This window comes from Cervus canadensis, chromosome 5 (genome assembly GCF_019320065.1).
Source record: "Cervus canadensis isolate Bull #8, Minnesota chromosome 5, ASM1932006v1, whole genome shotgun sequence".
NCBI lineage: Eukaryota > Metazoa > Chordata > Mammalia > Artiodactyla > Cervidae > Cervus > Cervus canadensis.
Window position 1 is genome coordinate 36,126,213 of NC_057390.1, and position 27,721 is coordinate 36,153,933.

Here is a 27,721-nt window from a genome sequence, read left to right on the forward strand (position 1 = left end):
GTAGACACATGCTTTTCCTGTGTTTGGTTATAATGAAGTTGCAGTGAACATTTTTGGACACATCTATGTGGACATATATTTTTTTTCTTTCTTTTAAGTAAATATGTGGGAGTGGAATTTCTGTGTTATTGGGGAAAATGTGTGTTTGTCTTTTTAAGAAACTGCCAGATCTTTTTCCAAAACAGTTGTATCATTTTATGTTCTCACCAAAAATGTCAGATTTCTAGTTGCCAATTTGACGTTGTCAGACTTATAAAATTTAGCTGTCTTGAGGAGTCAATAGTGTGATCTTACTGTGTTTATAACTTACGTTTCCCTGGTGACTAATCGTGCTAAGCATTTTTCGTTTGCTTATTGGCCATTTGTGAAGTGTTTGTAAAAATCTTTTGTCCACTATTTTAAATTGAATTATTTATCTTTTTATTCTTGAGTTCTACTGTGCAAGATTTGATTGAAGAAGTTCCATAATTTAAAAGCATTTGAAAACCAGTCAAATATAAATCACTTTGATAGTATCACTTCTCTCCTTTCTTTTTTTTTTTTAATCTGATTTTCCTGGTATTCTTTCCTTCCCAATTTCATGGACCAAGCTGGAGAACATTTCTAGATGTATAGTCACACTCCTCCAATGCTCTGGGTGTGTTGGCCACACTTCATCTGTTATGGACAGAATGGTTTTGTCCCCACTAAACTTCCTATGTTAAAGCCCTAACGTCCAATGTGACTTGGATATGTAGAGAGGGCATTTATAGAAATAATTAAGGTTAAATGAGGTCATAAATGTGGGTCTCTGATCCGATAAGATTAGTGTCCTTATAAGAAGAGACACCAATGAGCTCACTCACTCTCCCCATGCACACACATGCTGAGGAGGAAAGGCTAGATAGAAAGTTTCTCCGTGCTCATATAAGGGGTCCACAAGCCGGGGCAAGAGCCCACACCAGGAGTCAAATTGGCTGGCACCTTGGTCTTAAACTTCCCAGCCTGCAGAATTGTGTGGAATAAAATTCTGTTGTGTAAGCCACCCAACCTGAGGCATTTTTCATGGCAACCCTATCAAACTAAGACACCATGCTGTTGCAGTGTTCTCACACTGAGTATCATGTCATCAAGTCCTGGTGATGCCTGCAAGACCATATTATCCTCACACAGCTCTCTGTCCAAAATTCAAGTTCCACTTGTTAGACTCTAATATCATGTCTTCTTCTTAACCCTTTTCCTTGTTCTCCTTTCCTCTGAGTTAGTAGATCTCTCTTCTAGGCATTTTTTCTATCCATGTCTTACATAGGCACTTTTACAATTTAAAATCTTGTTGTGGGCAGTAGTCCCCTGACAATCATATTGTTTCCATCTTTGTTTTCAAAGTAGAGTCCATAAAATAGACTCTACTTTGTCAGAGCCCACCCATTTGTCCACTACCTTAAACCACGTCCCAGAAAAACTGATGCTGTCCTTTAACACCATCCATTTGCTTCCCATAACCTCCCTTCCTTTCCAAAGCTGTTCCCCTTCACTCTACCAGAGAGGCTAAAATACCACCATGTTGCTTACATTTTAAAAATGTAAGTGTTTACTTTTTTAAAAAATCCACCCTCCAGTTCTTAAGTGTCCTTCTCAAAATGTCAAAGGCTCTAGAGAAAGATTCATCAAAGAGGAATCTTGTATGTAGAATTTTACAGACAGAGAAACTGTGCGTAAAATGTTATAAACATGGGGAAAAGGTACATAGCTTTCATCAGATTCTCACGAATTTCTTCTTAAAAGCAGTTAACAACAAGCACTCTGGAGACATATTTCAGATTCTCTATTCTTTCATGACTCAGTGGAAGAGGAAGATTGTGGTTATGAGTCCTGATGGTTGTTACAAAAGTGCATATTTTGGCAGGAAGACCCAGAAAGACAGCTCATCTGACCCAGCTGTGCCGGGCCTCCAGGAGGCCCCACCCATAGGCCCTCAGGGAACCGCCAAACACCCTGCTCCAGGGGGAGCAGCTGGCTTCCTGGAACCTTCTAGTAGCTGTGTGAATTCCCATTGTTCTGTGGAGCAGGGATCTGGTTTCCTGTTCTGAGAACCTTGAATCATCTCTACGGGAATAATCTCAGCTTTGTTAAACAACTTCAGTGACTTAGAACTTTTTCCTTTTTCTCTTTCTGCTCTGTGTCACTTTCTTTTCCCCTGCAGCCTAATTCTGATCATTTTAGAGTGTTTTTTTTCCTTTATATCTTTCCTTTTGAATTCTTCTACCTAGATGCAGGAGTAGAGAGAGGGATTTCTCAAGCTCTTTCACTTTCTCTGCTTCTCAAGAGACCAACTTGCATTTGTAGTGGGTCAAGATGGGTCACTTCCCGCTTCCAGCAGGAAGACCAGCAGAACACGTGGCTGTTACCACTCTGACCGTCCTCTCTGTTTCCATGCCTTCTGGATCTCACATGGTCACACAGTGGCTTCCTTAGAAATCCTTACTTGGCTCTGCCATTTTCTCTAGCAAATAGTGGCTCTGGAGGGCTTCCTAGAAATGCTGCCTGCCTGCTTGCTTCCTAGTCTGTCTAGACTCCGTACTCTGCTGAGGGGTGGGCACTTCCACTCAGCTGTCAGGTAGGAGTCAGCCAAATACACCGAGATCGTGACCATGAGTATTTCAAAGTCACGTACTGCCCTGCTCTGCCCGTGTCTCCTGCCATGCGTCTGCGCTGGTTTCAGGTTTCCCAGCCCGCCCGTCCAAAACTCTCTGGAAGCCTCTTGTCAACGACTGAATAAAGTTTTCATCTGAGACACCAATGCCCCTTGCATGACCTCAGAAAGTTCATGTGGCTTCCCACGTTGCATAAGGTATTCCCTGGGAGTCGCTGAGAGGATGGAAAGTCTCTCCCTCTTTCGGTGCTCCCACTGAAGCTATTTTTGCCAGGCTGTGGCTCATGCCCTGAAAATGGAAGCTGGTCTCTGGTGCCAGCCTGGGCTTCTCACTGCTTGTCAGGACTACCCGGACGAGAACAACTGATCTCACCTCACTCAGCCTTTCCCACTGGGGTGGTGTGGCTTGGGTGCCACTGAAGAGCTTTCAATAGAGACTAATAAATTGGGTTATATTTATTTGGTTATGTTTGGCTTTTTAAAAGTTTGACCTACTCTAATCAGTTCAATACATATGGATTTAATTTTATTTTAATTTTTCAGATATAACCTGAAGGTTGTTTAATTGTGGAACTTTTTTGGGGGGGTTATATTTGTTTAAAAGGAACTTACTTTGGTTTTGTGTATGTGTTTTTTTTTTTTTAAGGTGACTTGTAAACCTGTTTATTAATTGTATTTTTTCAGTTTATGTTCTTTCTTTTTGGAAGTTTTGTTGTTTGTTTTTTCCCTTCTCTTTGAGCTCACTTTGTTTTAATATCAATTTACTTGAGTGTTTCTAGTGTTAGAAATTGTTTCCAGTGTCCGTGACAGAAACTGTTGCTTTGCTTTTAAATCTTCCTTGCTGACCCAGGATCATAAGAAGGCCCTGCTCGTCTGTCACAACCTGGACTGTGGTAAAAAAGGCACTGAGGGGGATGACCGGGGAGACTCTTTGATCTCAAATGTCAGCCAGACTCACCATCCGGATTTCACACTAGACACCTGTGGAGAACAGACGTCTGACATCTGAGAGAGGCAGAAACAAGCTTTTTATCCTTTCTCAGGCTAATTTGTCAGGTGTCCAGAAATAGGTTCTATGGTTTACATTTCATTCATTCCCTCACAGACTATTTGTTGAGAACTTACAGTGAGGCAGAAAATGTTTTAGGGAAGAAAGAGAGCTGGTCCTTGCCCTCATGGAGTTTACACTCTAGAAAAACGTAGGGAAATTACCACTCATGTGAACTATTTTATTTGTATCCTGTAGAAGCCACTCTAGACAATAACATGGATGAAATAGTCCAGAAACTAGAATAAGGAGACTCCGAGTCCGAGCGGGGTCATCGCTGTTTTCTGACACCGCAGGGCCAGCATGCGAGGTTTAAGAAGTACGTGGGGCACAGCGCCCACGTCACCAACGTGAGGTGGCTGCACAACGACTCTGTGCTGCTCACCGTGGGCGGCGCTGACACGGCCCTGATGATCTGGACGCGGGAGTTTGTGGGGACCCAGGAGAGCAAGTTGGTGGACAGCGAGGAGTCGGACACCGATGCAGAGGAGGATGGAGGTGAGCTCAGTGTCACGTGCCTACCCTGCCTTCCTCTACCCCCTGCTGCACGATCGCAAACCAGCTCTGCTCCTGTGTCTTTCTGTCGTTTGAGGCTATGACAGTGACGTTGCTAGAGAAAAGGCTATTGATTACACCACCAAGATCTATGCTGTGAGCATCAGGGAAATGGAAGGCACCAAACCGCACCAGCAAATGAAAGAAGTTTCGGTGGAAGAAAGGTATGCTGTCTCCAGGTTTGCTCGCACTTATGACGCCTGATGACAAGAAACTCATTGAAACCAGAGCACATTTTCTTTGCCCCCAAAGTTGCTACTTAAGCCCATCTTTATCTTTGTGTATGCACAGAGTCTTCACCTGTACACAGGCTTGAGCTGAAGGAAGTTTTCTACAGCCTTCAATGTGAGGGAAGGGTCGGTTACAGTTTGCAGAAGTTGTTTATGGAAAATGACTTGATGAGACGTGAGATTTGATGAGACTACCAGTCTTCCCTTTGCCTAGAGAGGTTGTCAGGACAGCCCAAACTTATCTTGAATTGACGGCTGATGGGGGGGAGCATGCTGACCAGGGAGGTAGAAGGGAAGGCAGGCTTCTAAAGTCCTGGAGGAATACTTGTGGGCTATGAAAAATAATTTTCCATTCTGCCAGAGTCTCTGCACTACACCATACTACCTGGTGTCCCTTCTCTTACTGTGTCTTCACCCGCCCAGATTTGTTCAGGCTTGTTTGCTCATTCCAGGCCTAACCAAAGTGATTTCATTGCTGTGGATCCTCTGTGTAGAATGAGGGTTTCTGTTATTATTTTGGGCCTTTCTGATGTGCCATTGTATGTATTGGTAAAACACTTAAGGATTTCTTTAAAAAGAATGTTCATAATTACTACAATTACTTAATCTACCATATTCATACTAAGGAGGATAAAGAGTGAATAAAAACTCTAGCATGTAAACAGAATTTCATGGATCTCAAAGATGTTTAAGAATTCTGTGGGCTCTTTCCATTGATATAGGTTCAGTGTTCACAAGTACCCTGGTCCCATGATGTATTATTAATAGGATTCAAGTTGTTTTGCATTTAGTATGGCTTCTCTGGAAGCTCAGTCGGTAAAGAATCTGCCTGCATTGCAGGAGACCTAGGCTCCATCCCTGAGTCGGGAAGATCCCCTGGAGAAGGAAATGGCAAATCACTCCAGTATCCTTGCCTGGAAAATCCCATGGACAAAGGAGCCTGGTGGGCTGCAGTCCATGGGATCACAAAAAGTTGGGCACGACTGAGCAACTAACACTTTCACTTTCATGGCTTTCTGACTAGTAATAAATATTTAATAAATCTGTTCTGTTACCTTTTAGTATTAGGTAGAAATTTAAATACAAAGAAATAAAATAGCATTTCCCCTCCTGCTTCAGTCTGGTGCCAGATGTTAAAATAAGCCTGATAAATGGTGGATGTGCTACAGGCAAGAAGATTGAACTGACACAAAAAAATTCCTAATTCTTCCCTAGCATCTTTGTTAAATGTTACTAGGCGAGTTCAGAGTTCTCTTTTGATTAAACATTTTAGAGATTTTTCTGCAATAATTTGTAAATTATAATTGATTTTGCTTGCAACATGGTTTTTTAGTGGCCACAAAGAGGAAATGTTTTTAAAGGACCTAATTCTAAGAATAAAGAAAATTTGTAAAATATCATAAGCACATAATACATGAATAAGCCTCCCACCTAAATGTGCTGTGCTTAGTCGCTCAGTCATGTCCAGTTCTTTGCAACCCCATGGACTGTAGCCCACCAGGCTCCTCTGTCCATGGAGATTCTCCAGGCAAGAATACTGTAATGGGTTGCCATGCCCTCCTCCAGGGGATCTTCCCAACCCAGGGATGAACCCTGGTCTCCCACATTACAGGCAGCTTCTTTACTATCTGAGCCACCAGGGAAGCCCTCCCCTCCATACCTAAATAATCCACTCTAAAAAACATTTGGCCCAAATTACACATTCTTTAAAAAAATAAAAAACATTACCCAACTTCTCCAGTTTCATATAACATTATGAAATGAGTTGACTTGGCTATTATTTCAAGGTTGCTTCTGGCTGATTGCTACAACCTAGTGATTCATCATGCTGAGATGTTGACTGGCCACTAGACATAGAAATCTAATCACATTCCTAAATCCAAACACTATAGTTAGTTTCTAACCTATAGTGAGGTTCACCTGAACCTCTTTTGGTCTTGCTGTCTCTTTGGGCAGGTCTATAAAAATCTCATACCTGCCCAATTTGGGAAGAGGTAAGAAAGTTGACTCAGTGGGTAAAGCATTCACCTGCAGTGCAGGAGACACAGGAGATGCAGGTTCGATCTCAGGGTCAGGAAGATGCCCTGGAGTAGGAAATGGCAACCCACTCCAATATTGTTGCCTGAAAAATCCCATGAAAATAGGAGGCTGGCAGGCTACAGTCCAAAAGGTGACAAAGAGTTGGACACAACTGAGTGACTAAGCTTGGCAAGAAAGGTAAAGGTAGAGAGGACCCTAAAAATTTTGAGTCTTAAAATCCAGAATTTTGAAGCTGCCTTATTTTTTTCATCACACAAAATTGTCATAGATTAGCATACCCAGAATTAACTTTTTTTTTTTAATACCAAAGATAAAAAGTGCTTCATGGTGTTGTGAGATACAGGAGTAGGCAGTTTAGTACTTTGTGCTGTGCTGTGCTTAGTCGCTCAGTCGTGTCCGACTCTCTGCGACCCCTGGACTGCAGCCCGCCAGGCTCCTCTGTCTGTGGGATTCTCCAGGCAAGAATACTGGAGTGGGTTGCCATGCCCTACTCTCGGGGATCTTCCCAACCGAGGGATTGAACCCAGGTGTCCTGCACTGCAGGCAGATTCTTTACCGTCCGAGCCACCAGGGAAGCCCATTTTAGTACTTTACTGGCATATAAAAGCAAATGGGCTTCCCTAGTAGCTCAGTTGGTAAAGAATCCGCCTGCAATGCAGGAGACCCAGTTCGATTCCTGGGTCCAGAAGATCCGCTGGAGAAGGGAATGACTACCCACTCCAGTATTCTGGCTTGGAGAATTCCATGGACTGTATAGTCTACGGGGTCACAAAAAGTCAAACACAACTGAGTGACTTTACTTTCACCTTCAAAAGCAAATAATTCATAGCAGGATATGATGAAGAAAACATGTAGTGAAAAATACAATTTTAAGGTATAAAGAGGGTCCAGAGGAGTAGTCAAGCCTTTTCTATAGATAGCAGCGTCTTTGATAACTTAGAAAAGCCTTGACAGCATCAGTTCCCAGGGCGGGCTGTAGCCACACTAGGGTTCCAGCTGCACAGCATGCCAGGAGTGAAGCAGGCCCACGCCGGGAAGGGGCCAAGGGAGAAGGAGCAGTAAGTAGTGTCTGAGTTCGCAGCCTTCGTGGGGACAAATCTGTTCCTAATCAGAACTGAGAACAGCAGTCCTCCCCAATCCTGGTCAGTAATTTAAGGGAGCTTGAATCTCAGAGACAGGACTGTAGACAGCTTCTGAACTGCAGGAGAAAGAGGTGCCAGGCAAGACAGGCATTCAGAGAATCTGTGAGAAAGCAGGATGAGCCAGGGAAGGGGGTAGCCCCGGGCACTTGGGGTGGGGGGAGCTCCTAACAGTATCAGGCAGACAGCTCACCTGGGGTGTGCTCCCCAAAATGGGCTCCATGGGCTCCAGCAGCTGGCATGAGAGAGAGGCAAATGCTCTGGGCCTCAGATGTCAGGCCCAGGGGACCAGGACCGTCAGCCCTGACACCACTCCCTTTGACTCACGAGGCGGAGTGGCCTTGACCTTCCCTTCACCGTTCCCTCCTGTGTGTACCTGCAAATACCCTCCTGTGCCTGTTCTAACACCTGTGCCAAGACGTGCACTAGTAAGACTAACGGGAGATAAATACTCAAGGACCACAAGAGACCTAGGCTCAGAATACCCACTCAGGGCAGGGGGCTTATCTTGCCTCCTATCAGTGTTTCAGGCAGTTCTACCTTCAGTTTACCTCCCTTTCCTCCTTAGAACCCATGAGATGAGTGCGGCATCTGTCATGTTGAGAACAATGCCTTGAAGGCAGCTGCACATTATGCATCCATCAGTTTTTAAGCAACTGAATTCCTAATTCCTAAATTTTATGATAGTCATAGATTAAGTAGCTGGGAGGCTTTGGGTTATGTGTTTCGGTATAATTCTATAACCTTGTGAGTTCCTATTTTTCAAAAGCCATATGATCTTCAGTTTCTGTCTTTTGAGAGGTGGGAAAGCTGAAAGAAATGTGTAAATGCTTTCAAAAGAATACTAGGCTACACCTATTGATATGTAGTCCCTTCCAGGTGTCCACCGAGCATCCTCACTTCAGCTTTGCTCTACTACACTGGGGGCCTGGCCTCCTTGACCCAGCCACACCTGTCCAGCCAGTCCCCAGGCTTGGTGAGCTGTTGGGTCAGCCTTCCACTCAGCAGTCACATGGGGCACGTGGCTGAGGGGAGTCCAGAAGAGTCTCATCTAGCACTCAGAAGGCACACTTAACTGGTTTTCCTGTCCCAAGCAGGGAGTCTGGTCCCTATTCAGGGCACATTAATTTGTTCCCCCAAATGACTGGATATTGCTTAAATTATTGTAGACCTAAAATGAAAAAAAACTGACTCTTTTTAAAGTCATGAAGTTATATTGATATTTTAAATATAAGTCTTTTTCTGCTTTCTTTTAATAGAAGCTTTTTTTCCCCTGTCTTTGATGCACTGTGTTATATATTGGATAGTCTTATCTAAAACATCAGAAATATTTCTTTTCTGGTTTTGATTCTTGGCTCAAGCTCCCTAAAGTTGGCTTCAAAGACCATAAAAATATAGGACTTCTGGTATCTTAGATAGAATTTCATAAGATTGGTAGGCAGTGACAAAAATAACCTAAATCTTTCACACTTGGTCTGAACTCCCTGTGTCAGCTGTGGCCTCAGCAAGAGAGAGAGAGATACTCTGAAAAAGAAGTCATGTGGGGAGAGCTTAATGAAAGGACAACAATGTGGGCAGGATTAAGAAGGTAGTGCGGCACCTAGGCAGTAATAACGACCAGAAGGGCAAGGGCAGGGAGCTGTTGCCCAGGTGTGGAGAAGGTGGCTATAGGAGCAGTCACTTTCCAGGAGCTGAGACCTGAGGGGAGGGTTGAAGATAATCTGAGTCCCAGAGAGGAGGTATTGAGGGAATGGATGCCTCAGTTGCATCTTCTTCTCATCTGCTGGTCTCCTGGTGCCTGTCTTTAGCTGAATCTAGTCTGTACCTGAAGGGCAAGGCAGTGCCTTGATGCATTCTGTGTCAGGCAGCCATGGAGGGCACAGAGCAGAACGGAAGCGTAGACAGGAGTTACGGAAGGATGCATGGAAAATACCGGCTCATTCTCCTTGAATACTTTTCTTATGGAAACTAGTATCATTATCATCGAAGAGAAATTCAGGCCACTTTAATATTGAACAGTAATTACTGTCCTTTATAAATGCTTCTGGATATGTATGGGTATTTATTACCTAATATTATAACTGTATATATATATATAATCAAAGATGTCAGTAAATACATCCAAATCAATATCAAGAATTATTAGAGACACTTAAAACTTTACCTAATTTAAGTGGAACAGTTTTGATGAGCCATAGTTTTTACATCACTGTCTAGGGGTACCACAAGAATCGACTCATTAGAGATGAGAATTACAGTACAGCTTTTTAAAATCAATAACATTTAAACATCTTTGGCCCATCTCCAGAGATTTTTATTTTCACATTAAGACAAAATCAAGAAATTAGAAACTTAAAACTATAGAATTGTTTGGTACCAATATCTAGTGTTTAGTATGAGTCAAAATTATCATGCAACCTGTTTTGCATCCCATGGTAACTGGGTGATCACCACAGAGGTGAATCACAAAAGGCATTTTCTTACTTTCTAGATAGGATCTAACAGTATCTCCAGATGTGTGGGATACAGTCTTTTATTAAAATCCACATATGCTGACCACACATTAGTCTTCCCAGTGGGGCCATGTCCCCACCTCTTCCTCACTTCACTGCTTAAATTAACCATCTGCATGAGGAATAGTAATAATGGAGGTTTTTATTTAGTATATTCAGTTGGACCCTGCATTCAGACAAAACCCCAAATTTATGATGAAAGAAAAAATAAATACAAAGTGAATTGTTTTCATGGAAATTGGCATTATTTACTAACTTTTATTTTTCTAAGTGGATGTAATAGTTAGCTTAGGGATTGTTTTCTCAATGCACCTAAGTCAGCAGTCTGTATTTTTTCAGGGTCCTTTATTAACGAGTGCTGAGGCTTGCAGCTTCTGGGGCTCTGTCCAGGGATGAATGAAAGAATGTGGGACTTAACCCTTTCTGTTTCTGAACCATCTTTATAGCATCATCTTGCCTATTATAGCATTTTCCACCTTTTACTAAAAGAAGGAGACTTAATCCCTCCAGTCTTGTTTTCTCACCTCAGAAGCTGTATAACTTATAGTCACAAATTACAAATCAAAATACTATACTAAAGCATATTTTTTCTTCTCTTAGAAAGGCCTTGGGCTTCTTGCTAGCATGTCCTGTTTATCTCAGACTGGCAAGGTCATTTTTCTTTAAAAAAAATTTTTTTTGAATTAGAAAAGTTAGTTTTTAACACTTAAATTGTATTGTCGTAGCACCAGTTTGATGTAGTTTACTTATAAATTATAGATAACTAGAAACTGCATGTGTGTGTGTGTGTGTCTGTGTGCGTGTGTGTGTGTGTGGGTGTGCATGCAGGTGTGTGCATGTGTGTGTGTGCGTGTGTCTGTGTGTGTGAGTGTGTGTGTGCACATGTACCATAACTTCTTTGTCCATTTCCTTCATTGATGAGTACTTAGGTTGTTTCCATGTCTTGGCTGTTGTAAATAATGCTACTGTGAATATAGGGGTACAGTTACATTTTCAATTTAGTATTTTTCATTTCCTTTAAATATTCCAGAAGTGGTAATTGCCAGATCATATGGTAATTCTTATTTTCAGGTTTTTGAGGCCTCCATACTTTTTTCCACTGTGGCTGTGCCAGGTTACATTCCCACCAGCAGTGCACAAGGACTCCGTTTTCTTCACATCTATGCCAACAGCATTTATCTCTTTTTGATGACGGCCATTCTAATGGTCATGAGGTGATGTCTCATTGTGGTTTCAGTTTGTATTTCTCCAACAACTAGTGGTGTTGAGCATCTTTCCATGTACTTATTGTCCTTCCATGGATCTTTTTTGGAGAAATGTCTATTCAGGTCCTGTGCCCATTTTTAAATTAGATTACTTGGGTTTTTTTGCTTTTGAGTTGTATGAGTGTTATATTTTGGATATTAACTCCTTAACAATATATGGTTTGCAAATATTTTTCCCATTCCATAGATTGTCTCTTCACTTCGTTGATTTCTTCTGTTGTGCAGAAGTTTTTTAGTTTACTGTAGTTCTGCTTGTTTATTTTTTATTTTATTGCTTGTCCTTTAGATGTCGTATCCAAAAAATCATTACCAAGACTCGTATCAAGGAGAGTTTTGTTCCTGTGTTTTCTTCTAAGAGTTTCATGGATTCAGGTCTTTTAAATGTCTTTAATCCATTTTCAGTTAATTTTTGTGAGTGGTGTAAGCTATGGGTCTGGTTTCATTCAGACATTATGTCTGTATGTCCAGTTATCCCAGAACCATTTATTGAAGATACTGTCTTTTCTCTGTTAAGTACTCTTGGCTCCCTTGTCAAGTATTAGCTTATTGTATATGCTTAGGTTTGTATCTGGTCTCTTGATTCTGTTCCATTGATCTATTTGTCTGCTTTTATGTTGCTACTGTATTTTTTCTGATGACTATAGCTTTATAGTATATTTTGAAGTCAGGAAGTGTGATGCCTCCTGCTTTACTCTACTTTCTCAGGAATTCTTTCACTAATCAGGGTCTTTTGTGGTTTTGTACAAATTTCAGGAGTGTATCTTCTACCTCTTGTAAAAAGAAATGCCACTGGAATCTTGATAGGGATTGCATTAAATCTATAGATGACTTTTGTAGTAGTGACAGTTTAACAATGTTCTTCTAATGCTTCAAACATGAGGTACCTTCCCATTGATTTGCTTCTTTAATTTCTTTTATCAGTCTCTCATAGTTTTCAGAGTAGAGATTTTCACCTGCAGAGTTAAATTTATTCCTAAGTATTTTGTTTTTGATGCTCTTGTAAATGTGATTGATTTCTTTCTTTTTCTGAAAGTTTGTTGTTAGTGTATAGAAACACTACTGATTTTTCTCTGTTAACTTGTATCATGTAACTTTACTGAAATCATTGATTAGATTTAACAGGTTTATGATTATCTTTAGAATTTTCTATATATAAAATCATGTTATCTAAAAATAGAGATAATTTATCCAGTTCTGATACTTATATTTCTTTTTCTTACCTGATTACTTTAGCTAGGACTTCCAGCTATGTTGAATAGGAATATGCAAGTGGCACCCATGTCTTATTCCTGATCTTAGAGGAAAAGCTTTTAACCTTTCACCATTAAGTATGATATTTGCTATGGGGCTGTCTAATGTGGCCTTTATTTTGTTGAGATATGTTCCTTCTATTCCTAATTTGTTAAAAGTTTTTATTATGCGTGGATATTGAATTTTGTAAAATGCTTTTTCCATGCCTATTGAGATGATCATTTATTTCTTTCCTTTCATTCTATTATCATGATGTGTCACATTGCTTGATTTGCATATGTTGAACCATCCTTGCCTCCCCAGGATAAATCCCATTATTCATGGTGAATGATTCTAGTAATGTGCAGCTGAATTCAGTTTGCTAGTATTTTATTGAGAATGTTTACATCTGTATTCATCAGATATTTTGGCCTCTACTTTTCTGGTAATGTCTTTTTCTGGTTTTGGTATCAGGTTAATGCTGGTCTCATAAATGAGTTTGGGAGTGTTCTTTCCTCTTCAGTTTTTTGGAGGAGTCTGCAAAGGATTGATGTTAATTCTTCTTTGAGTGTTTGGTAGAATTCACCCAGTGAAGACATCTAATTCTGGGCTTTTTCTTCAGTGGGATGGTAACCATATTTTAAAGTAGAAATCCTCACAGATACAACTTTGAAATCAGTCTCTATCTTGGCTATTTTTTTTTTTCTATCTTGGCTATTTTTTAAAGCAAAAGTTAGTTGATGCCAAGTTTTATATCAACTTTATTATCACTACCATTACCTCTCCAACATTTGAAACCTTTCACATGTTTCAATTTTCCTTGTTTTTTGGTTCTGGAATCTCTCTAACTTTTACAAAAAGAGTTGGCTTGATGAGAGTCAGTGCAAAATTTAGCTGCCCTTGGATTTTTCTCTTACATCTAAAATCACAGTAAATAATCCAAGAAAGGGGCTGACTGTATTCTGGCAAGGGCTTCAGACAATCAGAAGTGGGATTGGTGTCAGAAGTGGGATTAATGCCACTGCTTTTTCATCCTACTCATGTTTGTTAGAGGTCTGAGGATTGCCTTAAGAGTTGAACAATCACAGGACTTTGTTGTTTGCCAGATTAGATTCTCCTAAATCCCCTCATCCAACGAGGATGTCAACTCTGTGAAAGCCAAATTTCTGATATACTGCTTTATCTCCAAATTGATAAGAGTACCAGCACACCATAAATATTTGTTGAATGAATGGATAAACTTCTAAATAAGATTTAGGTTGATTTCCAGTCACTAACACCCATGGATTACATATCAGTCTATGATTCTGTCGGCATCTTGTCTTTATATCCATAATCTGTCTCTAAGCAGTTGGTATCCCTGGCCCCTTCCAGCCCTCAGGTTAAAGGATTCTGCCTTTAGGCAGTTGTGAACACCAGTTAAGTGGAGAGACCCTTCTCCTAAGCTCCATCTCTGTGGCACTGAGGGTCATTGTCCCCTTTGGCAGGGAGAGTGTGACAGTGTTTAGGAGGGATCCAGAGGGCCAGGCAATTTCCGTGCTCAGTCACATATGCTACAAGCTTCCCTTCATGTGGTTGAAAGAGTAGTGCCTCCAACAGTTCCCATGGACAGGGAGGGACTCATCCCTGGGCACCACTGACCCATTGCAATGTTCACCCACATTCGGCTGCCAGCATCTCTTAGCTTTCAGTGACCGCCACTTGTGGATCGACAGACAGGTCAGGATCCTGAAGGGTGGTCTTTGTCCTCCCCCTCCCTCTAGAGCCTCACTCTGGAGAGGATGGTGTGAGCACCCCCTAGACAGTACTGGGTCAGGGGGGAGGGCATTGTATGCTGAGTGGAATGCTTTTCCCAATCATCCAGAGTGAAGGGTAGGGAAAAGAGTATTTTCCACTCCACAGACTGCCTTCCCCCACAAGGCAACCTCACCGCCCATCCATCTCAGCTACCCCGCATGAGGAAACACTGAGGAGGCAGTGCCAGAACTATTCTTAGCAGGGGATTATAAAGAAGGAATCTGCGAATACTCTTACATTAATCTTTTAGTCCCTGTGGTGCATATTCACTCTCAATCTAGGCCATATGTTCCTTAGGAGACCGAGAAGCTTTTATAAACCAAGATTAGAAGCAGATTCTGAGCCTTCTCTGAATGGTGGTCCCTTCCTCTTGGAACTGACAAGTCCTAGCACCAAATAACCTCAAAATTCCACTCTGGCACTGTTGTTTTCCAAACTTTTTCTTAAACTGTGCTTATGGCTGCATGAGAAAGGCCCTAAAGCTTGTCTACTTCTACTGTCTCACATCATTTCTGAATCAATTTGATCAGATTTATGAACTGAAAAAGAAAATCCTATGAAGAGAACTGTACATCATGGCTATATAGAGAAATGTTAAGCGGGGTTGATTTTTGTTTTTGTGTTTTTTGTTTCCCAAACTAATAGCTGCCTTTGATGCACAGTTCCTTAATATATGAGTCCAAGGTGTCAAGATTGTTAAAAGTTCCACTAACTTATAAATGTTGTCTGTTTGACTCTCAGTTTCTCAAGGGTCAGCCCCATGTCTGTCACGGTGACCACCCTGTGCCTCACAAAGTGCCTTGCACATAGTACATAGTGAACAAATATTTCCTCAGTGAGTAGACAAATGGGCACATTTATTTAACTGGCTTCTCTGCTTATTTAAGTAAATTAATCTGTTCTCAGAATGGCCTACAAATCTGTTCTTTGTCAGCAAACCACTTTTACCTTCATTTTGTTAGCACTGATGGGTGGTCTTACTATTGTGGGGAAGGTGTGACCCATGTAGAACTGAATGATGCCCCATCTGGCCATGGAACTGCTCTTGGTTAAATGATTTCCTATCTTCATACCCCTCGTTCATTAGGGATTAAGTTTTATTTGGTTTAAATCTATTTAAATAACCTGAGGCAAAAAGAACTGAAAGAAAAGTCTATATTATTATAGCCACCACACCTATCTTACAGACAAAGCCTCTTAGCAGGTTTATAGTGAAATAAAGAATATGCTCACAAGTAGCAAAGTCTAAAAATACGGAAAGGTTTAGATTTCCCTGAGTTGAAGCAAATCCCCATCTAGAGGTAATCCCAGTTTTTCTTCTTACCTTTTGTGCTATGTTTGGGAACAGAAGTCCACTGGGAGAAACTGCCCCAAATTTTTCTAAAAATACTTTATTGAATCAGTTAATACACATTTCAAGTTTGCTTGAGGCTTGATGAACATGATGAAGCGAGACAATGCTCCCATCCATGGTGATATCAACGAATAAACAGCCCAGCTCTCCTGGCGCTTTTCTCAGCTCCACTGGCCTGACAGAAGCCCTTTGTCATCATTGATCAATAGCTGCTTTGTAAGCTTGTATCGAAGAGTTGCTAAGAACTGACAATCATGCTGGCAGGTGCTGCTGAACTTAACATAACTGAGATCTGTCAAAAGCACTTGATCCGTGGTGGAGGGACCATGAAGAGCATAAACTTTGGTACAGAGCCCTGCAGTTGCGAACAGGTTGCCTGTGAGCTAAGCTCAGACCTCACCCTAGGAGGGTGTTTGTAAATGTGTAGGGTGGACAGAGGGAGGAGAGTCCCTGCTACTCCAGAGCATTTCTCTCCAAGCTAAATTCTTCTTCTTCACTGCACCCCTTAATCCTGTGAGAGTTCTACGCTCAGAGTTGCCCTGAGCAGGTAGAAGGTGGCAAGTTTGCTATTCTCTAACAAGGTGGAAGGAACTGGAGATACAGAATCTATTAATCATTTCAAAGGCCTGTTTTTTAGTCATGTAACTCTTCTGAAAGTTTGTTAGTGATTCTTAAGGGAATTTAATGCTACCTTCATAAATGATTTTCCCTTTTCAGATCTCTTGACTTTCTGTGTTGTTTGAAGCAAAGTGATGGCTATGTAATGGATAATTTTAGGAATTGAGCCTTCCATTCATTAGAAAATAGCTTGCTCAGTTTCTATCACAAAAGGGTGTAAAAATGCAGAGATGTTATAGAATGCTATGAAGTGCTATAAAATGATTTTTTAATAGATTAACACACCTAGGAAATCATACTCCTACAGTGGGATCAATTGACTCAAACCCACTCACACATGGAGCTAAAGAACACATCGCAAATGGGTAAGCACTTTTCTACCCAGAGGAAGTCTCTTTCAGAAGATAGTGGCAAAGTTGGGTCTTACTCTTTTAGTCAAGTGTTTAAATGTCTCTTGGATCTCCATTTAGAGGGAATGCATGCTACTAGGGTCGTTTACCCTCCCACTTTTTACCGTTGTGTGGTCAAGATGTGAATACTGAGGTCTTTGCAGAAGCAGTTGTTAGGATGCACAATCTGTACCCCTTGACATGACATCTGTACCCCTTGACATGGGTGTATGACGTGGAGGACTGGGCTGCTTGTGGGTGTGTAGAAAGCATATTGGTGTGCTGGCGTGCCCTCTAAACAGCCCTATCCACTCCTTTGAAGTTCACATCATGCCCGGCCATCCTCTCCCCCTCCCAGTTCCTGTCATTTATCAGTTTCCTGTCTCTGTTCAGCTGATGGTCAGCTGGCTGACCCCAGCTCCTGCCACACTGTGGCTTATGTCATTACCCGTAGCTCCTTTCCCTGACTTAACCTTCTCTCCTCTAGATTTCTTATTCCCAGAACACCTGATCTTCAGCCTCTTCAAGATATCCAACACCTAGACACCTCCATTTTTCTCTTAGCTCCCTCCTAGCCTCACTTCTTGCCTCCTTAAATGCCACTCCTCCAGTCCTCTTGGCTCTTCATCCCTGTATTTCTCCTACCCCTCCACTCTTCTGACTAGAAGATCACATTGGTGCTGGTTGCCCTCACCAGAGTCCTTCCCATGCTCCACCCCACAAAAACCATTCACTTCCTTCCTTCCTCTCAGAGGAAGTGAGCCTCTCCTACTCATGGTGTTGCTTGGGCCCTGACCTTCCCACTATCCAAGCTCCCTCATCATTTCTCGTCTTGCCTGTGTCTCCTATGCCACCTGCCCAAAACTGGATCCATGTCCTTAGCCAAGAAACACATTCCAGCCTTTCCCATCCCACTCAACTCTGCTCATGAGAAAAACAATCCTTTGGCTGAGTTTACACACACATTCCACCCCCTCACCTTCCCTCCCTTTCCCCCTTCTCATCCATGCCTCACCAGGTCTCTCCCTCACTCTTTGGCCATCCCATCTGTCTTCTCTCCCTGCTGACATGGTCACTCTAGTTCCCAATTCCAATCTACTCTCTTCGTCTTGTTTAAAGGACAAACTTGTTTCTTCTATAGTAGCATTGTTCAATAGAAATATAGTGTAAGCTACAGAGGTGATTTTTCTAGCAGCCACGTTACAAAAAGTAAAAGAAATGGTGAAATTTCATTTTAATAATGTATTTTTAACCCAATACAAAAAATATACCATTTTAACATATAATCAATATAAAAATAATTCATTATTTTATATGTATTTTAAATATTATTTTTACTAGATCTTCAAAACCTGGTCTGTATTTTGCAGTTACAATACATTGCAATGTGGACAAGGCACAATTCAAGTACTCAGCAGCCGCATGTGGCCAGTGGTGACCATGTTGGACAGTGCAGTTTTAGATATTCTTCTACCTGACCCTTTGGAAACAATCTCTTCTGGCCCTCCTACCGCTCCAACCATTCCTTCTCAGGGCCTCATTTCTGCTTCCCCTTCCAGCCCCTCATGTGCTGTTGGTCCTTAGGATTTCACCTTTGACCATTCTCTTTTTTCAGCTTACACCATCTCCCTGATTCATATATCCCACCTATTGGCTATGATTCCTAGTGTTGTATGTCTGAGTCCCACCTCTCAGTTGAACCTCCAGCTAGAATGGCCAACCTCCAGATGTCCAGAGCTTGACATGCCAAAACTGAACTCCCCATCTTCCCTCAAAAACCTTCTCCTGTCTCAGGCGGTGATGCCACCATCCACGCAGATGCCCAAGCAGAAAACGGTTGTTCCACCTGAATTGCTCTTCCTCCTCCATCCCCTAGAGCTCATCAATTGCAGCGTCCTTGAAGTCTACGTCATCTGTATTTCTTTAACTACTCCTGTGTCTCCTTCTCTACAACCACTGCTTTAGCTTGCGTCTTCACCGTCCCTCTCTTGAGTTTTGGCTCTGGCCTCTGTGATAGCCTGTTCACCTTTCCTTGTGCTTCCCTCTGCTCCATTTCTTTCTGCCCTCAATTTTTCACCCGTGTAGTTGGCTGCTCACCTAAAACGGTGGAGTCTGGAACTGCACCTCTATTTTGTTAAAAGGGACTGTGTTGTAGGCCTCAGTCAAGAGCATTTTCAAGATGAAAGGCTCCTCTCAGGGTTGCCCATAGTTCTGCCTGACCCCCCTCTTTCAACTCCACTTCTTCACTGAGCAGCTCTACAGACTGTTCTAGAAGACAAATAAATATTGGGTTGGCCAAAAAGGTCGTTTGAGTTTTTTTCCATGTGATCTTATGGAAAGATCTACATTTGACAGAATCCAGTTCCTTTTGTTTTGAAAATAGTTCTCATGGCTTTGGAGACTTTTCCTAAACCTGGACTTATCCTAGAGCAGAGGTTCTTAATTAATCCCCCCCTCAGTCTCAGCCTGTCTCTCTCATGCTACAGACATCTTTGAAAATATGATATGATTAAAGCATACCTCTTTTCCCTAGAAAAATGTATACATGCACACACAATTTGACGTGAATGCCAGGGGTGTCACTGAATCCCTGAAGCCCATTCATAGGGGAGACAGATCTTTCTAGAGGACAGTCCTAAACCAGGTCGCAAATCATCTCCTGTTTCCACATGAAACCAGGATCCAGGGTCACTGGGTTTCCCAAGACATTTTGAAAACTCTTAGAGCATTTTAATAAGGCATCTTGGAATCTGAAGAAAGCCACGTTTCCTTTTCCTCCAAGGACACTTTGAACATCGTCGGACTAACAGCGCTAAAAACAATTCCAAATGTGCATTTCTTGGCTAAACGTAGCTGAGCTTCTCCACACCCACACCTCTCTTTATAGAAGCTGCCTGGAATGACTGTTTCTCACCGGTTCTCTGAGCCTTCCCCCGAGTCGGCTCTCACATTGCAGTCCTCTTGGGTTGTGACTGACTTCCATAACCTCCTCAGTCATTTCAGAAGCTGCCCTAAGAGCCTTGGCGTTGCACCCTCGCCCGTACATCTCAGGTCACCGCGTGCTCTGTCCCACCCCTCGCTCTGCCAGCCCAGCACCCCGGTGTGGGGCAGTGGGCAGGGAGCTGAATGCCTGAGCGCAGGCCACCCTTGGGGCCTGTCGTAGGGTGACAGCCTGTGTCATGGTAACACTCCACACATCTTCAAGTGAGTCTGAGCTTTCTCTTCCACAGCTGAGCTGCTGGGCTATGGGATTACAGGTAGGATTGACCTGTCATGGTCCTTCTGTGCCTACAGGAAACACAGGGCCTCGAGTGGCGACTCATGGGTGTGGGGTGGGTCTCCAGCAGCCACTCCCCCAGCACTGGGCAGGAAGGGGGCTGCCTCATTACTTAACACCGAGTCACAAGCTTGAGCTCGCAGGCCCCTCTTTGAAGTTCCCACCTCCACCCTCTTCTCCCTGTGCCCTCTCCAAGCGCAGGCCTGATCTTCCTCCTCTCTCCTGACCATCCAGTTCACTTGCCGTCTTGGCCAGGTTCCTTCCTTAAATTCTTTCCCAATGGAAACTTTTTCCTTTGTTTCCCGGAGTCTCTTCACAGCCCCACTTGCCCTGTGAGACCCCTTCCTGTCTCTGCTCCTCCCACCTTCAACCCCACCCCATTGCCTTACCAGCCCTAAACTTCCCTGCGGATTCCCAGTCATGCTCAAGGCCTTCCTCGCTCACCATCCTGGGTGCCAGCTGCGAACAACCAACTATAAAGAGTTTATTGGACTGAAAAGTGAGTGAATGTTCTCACACACTCTGCTCTTTCCCACCTCAGCAAAGCTTTTCAGAGTCACATTTCCAAAGGAATCTGAATCTGGAAGGATTTAGATCCTCTGAAAAATACTAAACTTCCAGGGTTTGGCTGTGGTTGAAATTGTTGGCAGTCCCTCCCACGTCTGATGTTACGAACCCTGTTTATAGATGCCTGGAAAGAAGCCTTTAATGCTTGTATTGTGTTTTAACTTGCTTTCCTTTGGAGGCAGGGAATTGTCAAGTAAGTATGCGCAGCACTCTGCAAAAGCCCAGGTGTTGGATGAGCATCTAGAACTAAGCGTTCATGCAGAATTCACAGCCGTGGAGGGTCTATACTTAACACTCTGCTGAATTTGCCACAATGCAGGTTTCTGCCTTTTGCCCCCTCATCTTCAGTTTTGAAGCAATACAGCTGTAAACATGCTTGTGAAATAAGAAAGAAAACATTCTGAGATTGCTTTACTTTTCAGTTTTTTACTGAAAATCAAGGTGAAAAAAGCATCAGATTGCCTCCACGTGTATATATATACAATCCGCTGTATATATAAGTACACAGTGTTTGTGCTTGTATGCATACTCCGTATACACTGTATAATATGCGACATATTATACAGCCCGTGTATGCCCTGAAAACGAGCCCTGCGTGTAATCTCAGATTCTGCCGTATGAACCGTGCTCTAGTTCCCGTGGCCCCTTGCTCCCATCTCAGACCTTGGCTTGCTTTTATCGTACACGCAGACACTCTTAGGTGGAAGAAGAAACCCACAGATTTCATTTAAAAGTTCCACTAAAACAGAAGAAAGAGCAGATGTCCCGGGAAGCGATAATTACCATGCATGCAGTCTAATTGTGAGAACTGCCTGCCCCCAGCCTCCCGCTCTTGCCCAATTTGGCAGCGGTGATGTCAGCCGGGGGTGTCGTTTGCAGAGATGTGCTCTCTCCCTATTCTTTGGTGCTGACGGTGATGCCATTTGGTCCAATTATCACTTATGATTACATAACATGTTTTGATTGAAGAGCTTCTGAGAAAATAAAGCTACCTTGTTTCTCCCAAGCACAAAAATGCAAGCCGTTCCAGCAGGCACGCTGCCCTCCCGAGAAACGTTGCGAACTATTAGGCTAAATTATGAGTTGAACTTGATTCGGAAACAAAGTGGCCATTGTGCCTGACTCCCACCGACATCCAGGAGGATGTGATTGTTTTTCTGACCACAAGTCCCTCCCCAGCGCACTCTAAACTAAGCGGAGGCCCCCCGGCGCATTGGCACAACCCAGAGAGTGCGCGGAAGCAGTGACAAGGCCTCCTTTTTTCTCCCTGTCCTGTAGGCGCTTTAGTGCAGAGTTTGCCCAGAGACGCCAGGGTATGAGCTTTCTGAATTTGGTAGAGCGGTGCACTCTTTCATTTCTGTTTTAGTTCTTTGCTGGCATGTTCGGGAAGCATGGTGTGTGCCACACAGGAATGTCTGTTCACTTGGACGATGCTTGTGCATGAATGAGGTGGTTGCTAGTGCAACCCTAAACTGTACTAAGTTTCTCACTTGGCTTTGTTTGCTGCTTACAAGGGGATCCAGGTAATCCTTTCTCTTTACATAGCCCCCAAAGCCAGAGCTAATGCATTGGAACATTTGGCAGGAGCTGGGCCCCTCCCCTGCCCCTCCCAGGGTCTCTAAATGCGGAAAAGTCCCATTTGAGGGAAGCTCGTGGTACCCGAAAATTGCCCTCCTCTTATAGGAGTCCTTGAGGGCTTTCCCCTTAGAGGAATTTCTTAATTAATCTGCAGAGCCAAGCAGGGAAAAGCAAGCTTCAGTGTGGTGGTAGCAGTTGAATGCAGACCATGAGCTTGCCCTGGAGGGTAAGCTTCCTTCATCCCTTTGCTTCCTATCTGCCCTTTGTGTGGCAAGAATGACCTGGGCACTTGACCTTCAGGGCCAGTTCCCCAGCCTGGCTTGTAAGTCCTACTTCACACCACACCAGGATCTCTGAGCACCTAATTCTGAACAGAGCATCCCCATCTGAAAATGGCCAGTGGGTTCAGGAAGTGCAGCCCCTTTCTTCTCAGGCTTAGATGCCTCTTTAGTTTTAAAACCAACCCCTCTGGCTCATGCGTTCTTCCTGGGTCCCAGGAGAGACGGGCTGACTCTGACTGCTATGCCTTACGTGTAGGGAAGCCCAACTCCGTGCCTGTGAATCCAGGGCCCAAAGTGTCAGAAGCTGCATTTCCTGGGGGTGGGAGGGGGGCTAGGGAGGGGCCTGGACAGGACAAACCCAGGGGTGTGGGGTCCTCCAAGTAGGGGAGGACAGAGAGAGCCTGGCGCTGGTCTTAGCTGGCCGCACTGGACAGGCAGCCTTGCTTCCTTTTATTCAACACTTTGCTTCTTTTGGACACTCTCTGTTCCAGACCACCCGTTAGCAGAGCGGCTCCCCAGCCTGAAAAGCTCCAGAAGAACAACATCACCAAAAAAAAGAAACTGGTTGAGGTGAGGAGGTTACACTATTTTGTTCTTCTATCTGCCATCGACGTTCTAAGATCTGCCTGGTGGACATCACCATCGGCAGGTCCCATGGATGCCTTCAGGTTACCCCAACCGGACTGGCTGGCTCTCGCTTCTCCCCTGTCCCTTTCACACAGCACTGTGTTCCCCAGCAACGACCAGAGTCACATCCCCTGGGTCATGTTCCTTCAGCCCCACCACCAGGCCCTGTGGGTACTAACCCCAAAATATCCCGTGTCCTTCAGACCTGGTCCCTTTACCCTGTACCTAGTGCTGCCCAGGGGAGCTTATTCACCGTCTCTAATGTCACTTGAGCACTTGTTGGGTGCTGGGTACTTTGCTATATGTTGATACTTCCCACCAAGTATTTCACACATTCCTTGAGTCTACAAGGTAAGTGCCATTACTGTTCCACCTTACAGATGAGGGTGCTGTAGCTCAGAGAAGTCTAGTGACGTGTTAGGTCCCAGCCCCGGATCACTAAGCCAGTGAGTGGACAGGGGCTTGAACTCTGCCATCAGGACTTGAGGATGACAGCTCCGGGGTACCTGCTGTTTTCTGAGAGAGCCCTCCTAACCGTTCTCTCTGCCTCCAGACCCTTCCCTTTCCTCTCTGACACATGCCCTGCTGCCCACAGAGTCAGCTCTTGAAACTATAACTCTTCTCTCTCCACCCTGGCTTTGAGACCCAGGAGGGCCCCACTCTCTCGATGGGATCCACGATCATGGTTTCAGAACCTTACCCAGGAGCCCTCGTCCTAACTCGTCACCTGAGTGTCTCCAGAGCAACTTATGCCTCTGACCCCGAAGCCATCAGTGTTCTCTGAAGCTGCCTGGGACTTACACGGCCCTGTGCTCAGAAGCCTCTTCCTCTTCCCTCCCCACACCCCGTCCTTCCCGCCCTTCTCTGTGCAGCCTTCTCTGGGGCTCCCTACCCGAAACCCGCCTGCCCTCTACCCGCCCCGCATCCCCTCCTCCACAGCCCTGTCCCACCGTCTCCTGCCATTAATTCACACTCATCTGTCTCCTACTACACTCTGAACTCCTTGAGGCCAGAAAAATCTAAGTGAAATTTTTTTTATTGGAAGAGGAAATTATGTTGAGGGGGAGGGGTGATTATCATGGAAACAGCACAGGTCAGGAAATGCAGCTGAACTTCAGGAAAGACAGGGTTCAGAAACCGAAAGGCTGTCATCAGCCAAGACAGTGCCTCTTTCTGCCCAGCAGGGCCTCACGTGTGCCTGATGCATCCTTTTCTTTTCCTACAGACTTCTTGAGCTACTTTAGTAGACGGTGGTGCTGTCCGATGCCGGCATTTACATCTCCTCAGTTAGTTAGGCAGCCGGGCCTACCAGCATATCCCCAGTTCTAAATTCCTGGGGGAAACTATCTGATTGGCCCAGCTTGAGACAGTTGTCCATGGGGCTGGGGATCACATATTACACACGTAGTTTCTGGGAAGCACGTGGTGGGGGGAGAGACTCGGGGAGGGGAGCTGCTAAGAAGGAGAAGAAAAAGAGTCATATAAATAGGAAAGCTACTGATACATGGGCTAAATGGATGTATCAGCTTGACAAAAGGTCATGGGAGATGTGAGAGCAGGGCCTCGTTGTGCCAATTTAAGGAGTTTGGACTTTATCCCATAGGTAGTGAAAGTCAGTGCATGTTTTGGAGTAGGGACGTGTTGTGGTATTTTAAAATTAATCTGATGTTTGTAACTGACAAGCTTTGGAGAGAGAAAAGGCTAGAATCGGGGAACCTAGAGGAAAGGGACCCACGTCTTCTTAATCTTGAATCAGTCCCCACATCCCACCCCAACCAGCATGGTGCCCAGGACAGGAGAGCTGTCAGCAATGACGGCCAAGCTGTCAAGCTGAATTAAGAATAGGTCTGATCTGAACCAGTCACTGCTCTTTGTCCTAGAAAATGAGACAGGAAGAAGAGAAAGACTGTAGGGGAAAAAAGAATGCAAATGGTATAGAAATTTTGTAGGGCATGCACCCAGCAACAGAATGAGCATGGCATTCACCTCAGTGTTCTGCTTTGCAGTCCCCGGTGCATCCGGGTGAATCAGAGCAAAGAGCCTCTGCTCACCTCCGAGAGTGCCCACCAAGTCGCAGATGTGCAACTTTGGGGCAGCCTTTACTGGGCATCACTTCGATAGGCTTTGCCTCACCTGAGAAGCAGGGAAGCAAATCCAGTTTATTTAGAAAGTTAATTGTTCAGTTGTGTCTGACTCTTTGCAACCCGATGGGCTGTAGCCTGCCAGGCTCCTCTGTCCATAGGAGTCTCCAGGCAAGAATACTGGAGTGGGTAGCCATTCCCTTCTCCAGGGGATCTTCCTGACCCAGGGATCAAACCCGGGCCTCCTGCATTGCAGGCAGATTGTTTTCTATCTGAGCCATTAGGGAAGTGTGAGGCTTCCCCCCAGCATCTTGGGGAGCTAAAGAAAGGGCTGCCCTGTATCCCCAGCTGGCCGAGGAGTATGGTTCCAGTGCTATGAGCGGCTGTCCCCACGGTGCAGGTTTGTTCCTCTGCTTGTACTTCCCCTAAGGGCCCTTTCCTCTTGTGTGGGAGTGTAGGAGCTGGCTCTCGACCACGTGTTTGGCTACAGAGGCTTTGACTGTCGCAATAACCTGCATTACCTGAATGACGGTGCCGACATCATCTTCCACACAGCCGCAGCCGGCATCGTTCAGAACCTCTCCACAGGTAAACGGATCAGGAGAAACTGCTGTCTGAACACAGATGTTTATTTTAGCCCTTTTGTGCACTTTCCCACTGGTTATATGCCCCATCGCTTAAACTTTCTCTTCCCTTCAGAACCATTCCACTCCGTTCCAGACTGGTGCCATTCAGTCCTGGAAGATGCTCAGGCCCATGTTCACAGAGTCAGACCTACTTTCTCGCTGCCTCTCACCCAGCTGCATCTCATCTCAGCCCCTGGCAGGGAGGTGTCTGTGTTTCCTTCAGCTCCACGGAGGCTGAGAGAGATGGAGGGAAGCCAGAAAGAGGGTGTGGAGAGCAGAGAAAGCTTTATAGACAGTAACTGACAACCAAGCAAAGGGGAGAGGGGTGGTTTTCTCATTGATTTCTAAGTCACCAAATTTTTTAGCAGCTCAGATTTTCAAGTTTTGCCTGTTTCAACTATTTAACCATATTCACAAAGAGAATGAGAACTGTGAAATAATTAACAAAAACTCCTTAAATTTCCCTTAACTATGGAATTTAACTATAAATTTAAAAATCTTTTTTAAAAGAAACAACTCAAGCAAAAAGAATCACGCAGAAATTAAGAGACACCCTTATCTTTACCACAAGATTTAAATATGGTAATATGTTGCCTGTATATTTGCTTTATACTTTATACTCTTAAACTTTCTTCCCTCTCAAATTTTTACGCTCCTTCATAATTCTGTGTAGTTTATGCATAGATTTTTTTTTTAAGAGAGTAAAATCACTGGGCACATAAAGGTCTGTCTTTTGAGGGGAGGACCTTGGAATTTCTTCTGTGTTTTTCTCAGTCTTCTAGCCACATGTTATCAGGTTAGTAGCAAAGTGCTGTTTCCTTGTATTCAATACCATCACTCACCTCTCAGTCCCTGTGCGTTTACAGTGGCCACTTGGGCGGTCAAGTCAGCAAACCGTTTGCTGCAATAGATGATAAAGCTTTTCTTGTCCTGTCTTCCACTTGCAACATATGTTGACTTAGGGCTTCAAGGGATAAAACTATCACCCATGCCATCCAAGTACTGGGTAGATTGGCACTTTGGTAGATAAAGATAATTGAAAGGGATTTCCCAAGCATTTTCCTAGTGTCGGCTTCCCTTTCTGATGAGTAAGTGGTGCCATTTTGGTCAGTAAAGCCCTGTCTCCAGTGGCCCCACCCCGCCCCGTCCCCCACCACCCCGCTCAGAGGAAGACAGTGAGAAGCCGTGGGCCCTGGGCCGTGGGAGGAGGAACCTTTCTGGACCCTGGAAACCTCTGCACTTGGACTGCACTCTGGATGCACCTAGGATGCAGGAGGATTGAAGGGAGCTTGTGTGTTAGATCCAGATTAGGTAACAGGCACTAGCTCTCCTCCTAATCTTGGGACAGAATTTGTCCAGGTGACAAAGCATCTCCCACTCCCCAAGGACAATTCTCTAAGTGAGAATTGGGCGCTATTAGCTCTCACTTCTACAGGGCTCCTCATGGAGCTTTAGGGCTACCCTGAGAGCTCATCCGCGGCCCTGCCCACCCTGCCGTCTCTCCTAGGGAGCCAGAGCTTCTACCTGGAGCACACGGACGACATCCTCTGCCTGACGGTGAACCAGCACCCCAAGTACAGGAACGTGGTGGCCACCAGCCAGATAGGTAGGAGGGGCCTGCAGACGCCCAGTCGCTCTCAGTGAGCAGAGACATTGATTTATTGATTGATCGGCAGCTACTGGGGTGGTGGGGGTGGGGAGGGGGCGGTCACGGATATCCACCCTTTCTTGATGTCGATGTTGAGTTTTTGAGCCCTGACTGAATCTGTGTTGTCTGAGTTGACACATCCAGTGATGCTGACTCCAAGGGACCATTAAGTCAGACCAGAGACTCAATATCCAAATAAACGACCCCCAGCCCTGGGGGCTGTGAG

At 44.3% G+C, this 27,721-nt stretch overlaps 1 protein-coding gene across 2 annotated transcripts in view; it reads left to right on the forward strand.

The window, feature by feature from the left end:
• The window catches only part of EML6 (EMAP like 6), a 277,140-nt gene that overhangs the window by 233,852 nt on the left and 15,567 nt on the right, over window positions 1-27,721 (forward strand). Inside the window, exons 27-33 of one of the 2 annotated variants that reach the window (XM_043468567.1) lie at window positions 3,977-4,178; window positions 4,273-4,399; window positions 20,833-20,847; window positions 22,169-22,177; window positions 23,005-23,083; window positions 25,680-25,809; window positions 27,355-27,453. In XM_043468567.1, the coding sequence (XP_043324502.1) occupies window positions 3,977-4,178; window positions 4,273-4,399; window positions 20,833-20,847; window positions 22,169-22,177; window positions 23,005-23,083; window positions 25,680-25,809; window positions 27,355-27,453 (661 nt within the window). The remainder of the gene's footprint in view (window positions 1-3,976; window positions 4,179-4,272; window positions 4,400-20,832; window positions 20,848-22,168; window positions 22,178-23,004; window positions 23,084-25,679; window positions 25,810-27,354; window positions 27,454-27,721) is intronic. The other variant, XM_043468569.1, reaches the window with a different exon arrangement.